Raw genomic sequence first — 10,693 nt, 5'->3', positions numbered from 1 at the left:
ACCTGACAATCAGTCAATCAAAATAACACAGTCAAATTGAGTTTAAAGAGCAACAGCATTACCACAATTACCTGTTGAATAGAAACCAAGCATGGTGCCTGATGGCAATTATTACATTGATTTGCTTCCAGCAGAAAATGTTTAGATATTCAAACCACAGCCAGCAAAGCGTAGTGTAGACAAAGTGTAGTCGCACACTTGTCATAACTAAGTCACAACACCATTTACCTGGCAGCTAAAGCAGGAGCAGTTTGGGCTCTGATATGGAACGGGCCAGCACATCTGGACTCAATCCCCACTAGAGTCAGCTGAAGCCTAGCAAGAATAACCAGTAAGATTTGTTTTCCACTTGGTCTGGGAACAGACATCCTGCGGCATGTAATAAACCTATTACAAGAAAAACAAGGTTTGTCTATTAAATAACAAGACTGTTATTACCAGTATACAAACTAGACGACTACAAGTTGTCTTCATTACAATAAATTGCTGCATCAGTCTCATCATTCATTTGCCCGGGAGTCTGTTTCTTCGGTCATTACTCCATTGATGACTCCCACGGTCTCAGCCTCTCAGCCCATTTCATGGGTAGCAAAGCAGAAAAACAGCAAACTCATCACAAAGTGAACAAATTAAACCAATTCCTACCAGTCATGATTCATAGCACAACAGCCAGACTGAAGTAGTAAAACTATTTGTTGATTGCCCATAGAGAGGAAACATGCCTTGCAATAATGGTCTGAAATTGATTCTTTCAATTGCCTACACATGTTGCACTTGATCCTGGCAGGCGTGCTACAGTGTATTATTTACAGAGCCAGGGCAGCCCTGTCACCCAGTACAGATGAGGTCTCTTGCCCAGGACATGCCAGTCCTGTTTAGGCTGAGAGCTACTAGATGTTGTTAGCAATTTGTAGTCTGTGGGGTGCAAGAAAACCGGCCAGGTGGACAGTCAGCCGAAGCATATTATGGTCTGTCACTAGTGGCCCCGGGTTTCCCTGGAGACCATGTGACTGGTATTTTTCTTCCCTCTCTTTTAGGAGTTTATTATGGGATGTCAGAGGCTGCTTATAAGTATTATGGGATGTCTTGGAGGGCGGGTGGGGGTAGTGTCTCCATAGCAACATGGTTGCTAAGGGGGCTGGGACTAACTGCAAGGGGAAGGGTGTGTGTGTGTGTATGGGGGGGGGGTGACTATTATGGTCTGTACGTTGCGAGGTAACTATGCAGAGTTGTGTGAGTGTTCGAGAAGGGGGGGGGTGTTATTATGGGATGCCTGCCCCCCCCTGATCTCTTTGTGTGTGAGGATGTTAGCTTACTGGTCAGTGACGCTGGGGGAAAAGAGACAGGGGAAGGAGTAGGCGACGTGTTTGGCGGATTGGAATTTTTAAAAGCTTCTTGACCGCTGGATTTTACAAACAACATTTTACTGACATATTACTAACTTCCTAGAAATAATTCTTATATTATACGACGACGAAGTGTGTTTATCTTGGAATTCATAGTAAGTTCAGAATGCTTATTTTCAGGTGAATTTAATTTCAGATAGTGAATTTAATATAGTATTGTCTGACAAGCCACGCTAATAATCGAATATCGAGCAATAATAGTAGGCTATGCCACAGGGTGACAGCCGCGTTGACGTAGCGCGGCTCATATGGCTACCGACTGTCCATAGCTAGCTGTCCGTCTTCCGTGCACGGTCTAACAAATGGTGGGCACATGATGGTCAGACAAATGTCCCATGCATTTGATGACATAATTAGCGTGTTTTGTTATACTAGTATTTACAAAAAATCTGCTGTTCAGTTTGTCCAGCGACAGGAGTGTTATGACCGTTGAAATTCCTAAGTTTCTTTAACCTGCTTTATATCAATGACACGACATTAAACTGTACGTAGTCTTAATTACACATGTAAGCATTGTTTAGCCTACTGTTTTAAAATGTTTGCTGTCTTATCTTTCAGCGCCTCCACCGCCCTGCGCCCAGGACTCCTTCACAGCTACTCGCCATTTGCCCCCTCCCTCGCTGACAAGATCACTCTGAAGAGGGGCTAGTAAGAAATAAATACTTTAAAGAGATACAGTCAGTAACATAGTTTAGTGTGGTGTTATAAACGTGTCACACATCATGTCGGGGAGTGAAGATGACAGAGATGACTTCGGACCAACGGATGAAAGTGCACTCGTACATGGTAAGGTTCAGCGTGTTTTGTTTAGAAGCTCCCTTCATTGGTTATTTAAACCAGTTACCCTAGCTAGCAAACCATTTGCTAGCATAGCCCGTCACCGTTACGCCTGACTGTAGTGCAGTTGGTAACTTTCCCAGTTGAGCTTGTTAGCGACTACTGTTAAAACACCTTAACCTCAAGCCCCTTTTGCACTCGTATCCATCACACAGTGACAATTTTTCGAAGAAGCTTTATTCTATGCTGCACGCCGCCGCGTGTTCTAGTGCCTGCGGTTACTACTAGCTAGCATGGTGGCGGAAGGGATTACCTAACTAGCTAGCTACCGCTGGCTAACTAACCAACACGCCCATTTTGTTTATTATGAACGTGAATTTGCGAGATTGTAAAAACACCTTTATGTCCTCATGATTCGTTATGTCCTGTCTGCAACGTTACTCTGTTGTTCATCGGCGTTGAATGGCGAGGATTAGTTTTACTTTAATCCGCCTGTTCCACTGCTAATATTTCATATTCACCAGGTTAACCAAACTGTTTACATCCTCACCCCTGCGCCCCGCGCCTCCGCGTTTGTAGCATCTTCGCAGTATGGTTTTCATCCTATCAAGGACGGGGCCGTGTTTTATTCATTTCCATTGGTCTATTGATCGAAACCTGTTAGATTATGCATTCGTGTAAATCGCCACTTTCAGTGTTTTTAAGGGGAAAACAGTCATATCCACGCATTTTACATGGCAGAAATGTTTCCCTCATTTTCCAGCGCCATAAGTAAATTAAGAGCAAATGTATATTGTAAGGTTCCAAAAGAAGTACTTACCTAAATTACGTTTTTTTTAATATTTTATGACAATACGTGAATCGTGCAACAATAATAACAATTATTCTACTAGTTTAGAAGTATACTATTATTTTCCCTTTATAAGATGTAGGTTATGTTCAGCATTCGGGTCACCCTTGTTTATTTCATAAGTAAATTAATCATTAATACATTCCTATACTTAGTGACTTACTAAATCGTCATGTCTCTGTCAGATGAAGAGGAGCCTGAAGAGCCCTCTGAGGTTGAAGCCCCAAAATCCAAGAAGAAGAAGAAGGCCAAGAAGAGCCGTGAGAGTCGGAGCAGTAAGAGGCAGAAACCCCCCAAAGAGGTATTAAGTATAGTATAATAATACTCTTTTGATCCCGTGAGGGAAATTTGGTCTCTGTATTTATCCCAATCTGTGAATTAGTGAAACACACACAGCACACAGTGTACACACAGTGAGGTGAAGCACACACTAATCCCGGCGCAGTGAGCTGCCTGCATCAACAGCGGCGCTCGGGGAGCAGTGAGGGGTTAGGTGCCATTGCTCAAGGGCACTTCAGCTGTGCCTACTGGTCCGAAGTGCTAACCAGTAGGCCATGGCTGCCCCCAGTACAGAACACAGCATCACTGCCAAGTCTGGCCCAGATCAGGCCCATATCTGGCATCATGCACAGTGTTGTTCTAAAGATATAATTCCCAAATTGGTTGGCTATATTGGCAAAATTGGAGCTCATGGCTTATTCAGAGCTACTTCCAGGTCAGCATAGGCAGAGAGATAACCAGCTTGTATGTGCTCTGGAGTTTGAACATATCATGTTTTGATGCCATTATACAGTACAGCTGCAGTAAGTGTAGTTTACCAGTGAACCAGTGAACTATCAAAAGACACACTAGCCATGAATCAGCCATGATCAATTAGCCTCAGACAGCCACAACTGACACCTGTCACATGTCACTCCACTCTTGTAGTGAAGGGCTTGAACCTGCCCAGGAGCATGTGTTCTGTTTTCGTTCGCCTCTGATGCTCATGATGACTTCCTGTTTGTCTTGCGGCAGCCGGAAGTGCCACTGAGTTCTCCCGAAGCTCTGGAGGCCGTGGGCCTGGCCGAGGTCGAGGAGGAGGAGAGGGTGGCAGCCAGGTCGGAGAGTGAGGGCAGCGACTATGCCCCCAGCAAGAAGAAGAAGAAGAAGTCCAGCTCCTCCAGAGACCGAAAGAAACCATCAACGGCAGAAAAGAACAGTGGCGGAAAGAACAAAAGGAAAGAGCCAGAGCCAGAGGATGAGGAAGATGACGATGATGATGGTCAGGTGGGGAAGCTTGTCGTTTGGAGAGTTATTGTTGGTGGTGTTGAAGTGACTGAAGCAGAGACAGACAAAGCAGTGTGTGTGTATAAGCAGTGTGTGTATTGTTGGATGTACCAATTGTCAGCAGCTAAGGGAAGTCCTTGAAGCTCTATGAGTCAGATTTGCCCCCCATACTAATATGTCTCTCCCATATCAAAAGTTCAATCTCAATGAGAAAAAAATGCATATTGCAAGTGACATATCTGTTTATCTATCTACATCTGCTTTTAGCTTTGTTAGATTGTTTATTGTTTTTGCAGGAACCTAAGACATCAGCCCAGCTGTTGGAGAACTGGGGTATGAAGGATATCGATTACGCCTTTACCCAGCAGGACTACAGCTCCCTTACCAACTACAAAGCCTTCAGTCAGTTTGTCAGGTACACTCACAGACCCTTACACAGTGATGGGCAAGCTACATAGAAAATGTAGTGATCTAAGCTATCAGTTACTCTATATTAAATGAAGCTTAACTACACAAAAGCTTCCTCAAGACAAAATCTACTAAGCTAAGTAACATACATTTTGCAAAAGTAGTTTACTACATCAGAAGCTACTTTGTAATTTACAAAAATATTAACATAAACCAATAAATTGAACCAGCTTCGTAGCTTCGGGCTATTTCAATGACCTAGCCAACTTAACTCAGCCATAACAGATACAGTAACTCAGTTACCTTGATTTATAGATGTAGGCTATAACATATGTTCAGTTCAAAAAGGATAATCAAAATAAAATCAATTTGAGAAGAAACGGCTCCACACAATAGCGAAAGGCAGGTACAGTAGGGCCTACTGAGAGAATGTGCATACGTGACCCAATGTAGATTTGAGCATTTCTTAAGTTTGCAGGACTTGACACTACACGGCTGCCCCACACGGATAACACGGCTGGCCCACTATTTGAGGGGCAGCCGTGGCCTACTGGTTAGCACTTCGGACTTGTAACCGGAGGGTTGCTGGTTCGAACCCCAACCAGTAGGCAAGTTTGAGAAGAAAAGGCTCCACACAATAGCGAAAGGCAGGTACAGTAGGGCCGACTGAGAGAATGTGCATATGTGACCCAATGTAGATTTGAGCATTTCTTAAGTTTGCAGGATAAACTGCAAGCTAACGTTTTGCTCTAACTCAAGCTCTTAACTCTAACTCTTAACTATATTTGAAATACAGTAGCAAAGGCATACACAATGTAACAATGTGCGTGTATGCAAGTTTGCATCTTCATTGTTGGGTGGATTTTCCCCTGTAAAAGCTTCACCTCTTGATTATCCCAGTTTCATTCCACTTGGCTGAAATGTTGGTGCTACGTAAAAGTACAATTACCAGGTCAGTTTATCTTTATCATGTGCAAGTTACACACAATTTTGAGAATATTTTATAGACATTGCTCAATAAAACCACACAGTAGACTACCACTAACATCTTTACAAACACAATTTTGTTGCTTCATCTCTAGCATGGGAAATTGGTTTGTATTTCGAGTTTATAAGGAATATAGCCTAAATGATTCATGTATGGGCGGCCAGAAGGAAGCTCTACTGTAAGCTCCACATGCTCTGGAAAATGTAGCTTCTGTAAAAGCTACTGTACTACATGGTGAAAAAAACAGCTAAGCTATTGAAAAGCTATCTGCTTCAGAAAATAGCTACGCTACCACCAAGCTACTGAGAAATGTAGTTAAGCTAGTAGCTTCGCTACAAGTAGTGAAGCTACTGCCCATTACTGCCCTTACACATGCCTGGTCTACTCGTCCTCTCTGCTCTCTTTCTCATACTATCTCCTCACTCACTCCTCCCCCCCCCCCCTCTCTCTCCACTCAGGCCGCTCATAGCTGCGAAAAACCCCAAGATCGCCGTTTCGAAGATGATGATGGTCCTGGGTGCCAAGTGGCGTGAGTTCAGCACCAACAACCCACTCCGCGGCTCCGCCAGCGCCAGCGCTGCCCTGGCCGCCGCCAACGTGGCTGTCGCCGTGGAGAGCATGGTGTCGGGGGGCAGCGGGCCGGACGGAGCGGGCACCACCGGGACCCCAGCACCCGCTAACACCCCCCCAGCGCCACCCCCTCCCCCTCCCCCTCCTCCACCGGCCCTGCAGCAGCCGGCCGCACCGCCCCCACCCCCTGCTCCGCCACTTCGCAAGGCCAAGACCAAAGAGGGCAAAGGTCAGAGCACGGGGGTGGGGGTGGTGGGGGGGGGGGGGGTTTGTCACAGACAGGGGGCAGATAGAGAGATGGTTGCAGTAGAATTCTGCTCAAGGTTATTTGGTTTTGTTCCTATGAAAAGCCAGAAATGTGTGGAACTCCTTGAAACAGTGCGGAGCTCCTTGAAGTGAACTGGTGAACTGCTTTATGGGAGTTCAGAGTGAATGTTGGGGTGTGTGGAACGTCCTGTAGTAGAAACACACACAGCACACAGTGAGGTGAAGCACACACTAATCCCGGCGCAGTGAGCTGCCTGCAACCACAGCGGCGCTCGGGGGAGCAGTGAGGGGTTAGGTGCCTTGCTCAAGGGCACTTCAGCCGTGGCCTACTGGTTGGGGTTCAAACCGGCAACCCTCCGATTACAAGTCCAAAGCACTAACCAGTAGGCCACAGCTGCCCCCAGTCCTATAACAGCGATAGCATGGACAGTTAGCTTGTTTACAGTTGATTCCATTGTTGCGAAGTAGGCTCAACCAGCGTCCTACTATGGTTGTTATAGTTACCATTCATAAGCATTAATATGGAATGGTGATTAAACTTTTTTTTACCAGACCTAGGCTACATCATAGGTGTCCCGTTATTCAGAATTAATAGCCACCCCATCAGCCAATCAGAAAAGAGTATTTCTTCTCTCCGGGTGATAAAATATAATAGATGTTGATGGTGGTGAGGTTAATCTGAGTAGAAGACAGTTGAAATAAGTAAAAGTATTGTATTGAAAACAAAGGACAATATTGGGAATTAGACATTTAGACTTTGATTTTGAGTTCAGGCCTGATGTCTAAGCAATGCTTTTTGTCCCAGGCCCCAACGCTCGCAAGAAGAGCAGACCCCCTCCCAAGCCTGCAGACAAGAAGTCCAAAGCCAAGAAGGTGGCTCCCCTCAAGATCAAACTGGGCAGCTTCAAGAGGAAGCGCTCCTCGGTAGGAGTTGCACTACTACTGTCATCAACAAGGGCCATTCCAACGCACTTACTAATACACACACGCACACGCACACACTACTGTACATGCATCTGCATCTATGAGCCAACACTGCCTAACACTCATTCAAAACAAACACATCACCCACATAAATGTGAAACACTAGCATGCAGGTGTTTTGTGTGGTGTTCTAAGTGCCCTATCCTGTGCAGAGTGGAGAGGATGAGGAGGGCGACAGTGACTTTGACCGCTTCTCCGTGTCCGATGGCTCCGGCCGAAGCAGCCGCTCCAAGAAGAAGCCCAAGAGCTCCAAGAAAAAGAAGAAAGGTCAGCACCAGCACTAGGCACACCCTAACTCTCTGATCCCCTGACCCCTGCCCTCCTGACCCTGTGAATGCAAAGGTCACATTATCAGCCTGAAGTCCATGTTCATGTGTATGTTGATAGTACAGTGTGGCTCAGTTTTTTCCCAGCATACCTGCAGTCACATAGGGTTCCTATTGGTGGGCATGTCTCTAGTCACATACTAGACCTCACTATGTCTCTAACAGAGACAATATGTTTGCTCCAATCACAAACCATCACAGCCAAATTCTGATTTATGTATCTGATAAAATAATGTCATCTTCCTTTAACTGGAGGAGAAACACATTATGCCCACATCTGCATTTCTTCATAAACAACAAAGTAAGAGGACATGTGAGTTATATAATGACTTTTTTATTGCGGTTTTAGTATTCTTGTAATGTTGTTTAATTAGACTAAGGTATAAGATGATATGCTGCAGACAGTTGGTACAGGTGTTCAAATTCATCAGCATATCCATAGCTCACCTCCCTCTATCTAATTCACTCTTCATTCAGACGCATTCAGTCCATTCATATGCATATGAAAACGTTGATATCTTCCGATGATCCAGTGCTCAGCTTACCAAGCTTTCATTCACCTGTTTGCAATAGCCTATAGTATGTTCCTGGAAGTAAAACAAGCCAGTTTAAATAAGTAGTTTAAAGAAGAATATTAGCTTGTTACTCGTAGACCAGTGTTGGAAATAGGGTTGCAAAATTACGGGAATTTTCAAAGTTGTAAACTTTCCATGGTAATTAACGGGAATATACGGGAATTAATGGGAATAAACTGGGAATTTTTAATATGGCAAGTTATTTTATAACAGGGCAGTTAAATGTAGTGGACAAAACCCCATCTTGCAGCATAATACTAGATAAAACAACCTGATTTAATGCAATTTCAGACAAATTTCTACCCTGCACATATGTCAATCCCATGCACACAGCAATCAGCATAGGCTACTAGACGTAAAGGAAACCTATTGTGCGTTCATGTGCATGGGGAAAATAAATTCCCAGTGAAAACGTCATCTCATGTGGGAATAACTGGTGTGAAACTGGGATAAGTTTGCGAACAGATTTGCCTAGTTATGGGCTTGTCGTCACTTTTGTCCTCATTCAAATTGGTGTACGTCATTTTGCACTGTAATTAAACTGTAATTAAACTCTAATGGGACGATTAATCTGTCTGATTAAGCTTGACAACTATATAACTTACATAATCTATATTTGGTTGGGGTGGTATGTTGTGTCATTTTTTTTACTTGTTTTACCATTTTCTGGGATTCTAACTGAACAAACTGATAGTCAGTTAATGTTCCAACCAATCGGATTTTGTTGTTGAGTGGTGTGGTGTATCTTGGGCAGTTCAATGGTTTCAGTGTTGCTAGCTTTGCACGCTAGTAAACCATAGGCAGAGAATGGGATTTCCGCTCGCATGGTAGCTAGCTTTGTATGCTAAGCTAAGCGAAAATATGAACAAACAAATCATATTGGTTATTATGAAACAAAATGTTAATGTTTGTATATGAAAAAGTAGGAATTACCAAAAATTCCCAGTTAATTCCCGTAAATTTATATAGATATATAAATAGATAACATTTTCCTGTTCACATTGTTCCTCTATCACTGTTAAAATGCTGTTAATGCAGTTAATGTTCCAACCAATCGGATTTTGTTGTTGAGTGGTGTGGTGTATCTTGGGCAGTTCAATGGTTTCAGTGTTGCTAGATTTGCACGCTAGTAAACCATAGGCAGAGAATGGGATTTCCGCTCGCATGGTAGCTAGCTTTGTATGCTAAGCTAAGCGAAAATATGAACAAACAAATCATATTGGTTATTATGAAACAAAATGTTAATGTTTGTATATGAAAAAGTAGGAATTACCAAAAATTCCCAGTTAATTCCCGTAATTTCCTTTAATTCGATGAAAGCTTCCAATTTGGAATATTTCCAAAATTCCCCAGCTTAACTTCCCATGGAAAGTTTCCTGTAAGTTTCCGGAAAATTACCAGAAATTTTCCACCCCTTTGCAACCCTAGTTGGAAAGCATTTTGTTCTTGTACTCATCTTTTTCTCTCTTACTACTCCCCCTCTCTCTCTACTCCCCCTCTTCTTCTCTTTCCTTCACACCTCCTCTTCTCTCCCTTTCTTCTCTCTCCTCCTCCTTCCATCCGTCACCCATGTTCTCTTTTCCACTCTCCTCCATCTTGTCCTCTCTCCCCCTCTCCCCCCCCCCCTCTCTCTCTCTCTCCCCCCCCTCTCTCTCTCTCCCCCCCTCTCTCTCTCTCGGTCTCTGCTGCAGTGGATGAGGATGCTGATGGCTATGAGACTGACCATCAGGACTACTGTGAGGTGTGTCAGCAGGGTGGCGAGATCATCCTGTGTGACACGTGCCCCAGAGCCTACCACATGGTGTGTCTGGACCCCGACATGGAGAAGGCCCCCGAGGGCACCTGGAGCTGCCCACACTGCGTGAGTTTACACACACACACACACACACACACACACACACACACACACACACACACACATCCACACATCTGACACATCACTCAAACACATTTACATGATCATGTATGTCATCTGATCATGTAGGATTATCTATGTTAAAACGCATAATACATTTCTTGCCGTATGCTTTCTTATCCCTGTCTCTATCTTTTTCTTTCGCTTTTTCTGTTTTTATCTCTCCTTTTCCCCCTCCTCTCTCTCTGTCGCTTTCTTCCTACGGTATTTCTTTGTCCCTCTATCTCACCCCCCCTCCTGATCTCTCCCTCTCCTTCCCTCCTCCCTCTTCTTCCTGTCTTCACCCTACCCCCCCCCACCCCCCGCACCCCCCCGGCAACAGGAGAAGGAGGGCATCCAGTGGGAGGCGCGTGAGGAGAGC

At 44.4% G+C, this 10,693-nt stretch overlaps 1 protein-coding gene across 4 annotated transcripts in view; it reads left to right on the top strand.

Annotated features, from left to right (window-relative positions):
- The first annotated feature begins 1,240 nt into the window (after positions 1-1,240).
- The window catches only part of chd4b (chromodomain helicase DNA binding protein 4b), a 37,916-nt gene continuing 28,463 nt past the window's right edge, over positions 1,241-10,693 (top strand). For all 4 annotated transcript variants that reach the window (XM_076280116.1, XM_076280113.1, XM_076280115.1 and 1 more), the window contains exons 1-10: positions 1,241-1,501; positions 1,965-2,192; positions 3,219-3,334; positions 4,048-4,299; positions 4,596-4,714; positions 6,154-6,494; positions 7,338-7,456; positions 7,669-7,783; positions 10,109-10,278; positions 10,655-10,693. The exon at positions 10,655-10,693 is cut by the window's right edge and continues 207 nt beyond it. In XM_076280116.1, coding sequence (XP_076136231.1) covers positions 2,129-2,192; positions 3,219-3,334; positions 4,048-4,299; positions 4,596-4,714; positions 6,154-6,494; positions 7,338-7,456; positions 7,669-7,783; positions 10,109-10,278; positions 10,655-10,693 — 1,335 coding nt within the window. In that variant the 5' untranslated portion in view covers positions 1,241-1,501; positions 1,965-2,128. The remainder of the gene's footprint in view (positions 1,502-1,964; positions 2,193-3,218; positions 3,335-4,047; positions 4,300-4,595; positions 4,715-6,153; positions 6,495-7,337; positions 7,457-7,668; positions 7,784-10,108; positions 10,279-10,654) is intronic.

Source organism: Alosa pseudoharengus, unplaced genomic scaffold (genome assembly GCF_046254945.1).
Source record: "Alosa pseudoharengus isolate Yale_2024_CS ecotype anadromous, Long Island Sound unplaced genomic scaffold, YU_APseudo_1.1 YU_APseudo_1.1_scf_12, whole genome shotgun sequence".
NCBI classification, from domain to species: Eukaryota; Metazoa; Chordata; class Actinopteri; order Clupeiformes; family Clupeidae; genus Alosa; species Alosa pseudoharengus.
This window is presented reverse-complemented; position numbering and strand designations above follow the sequence as displayed.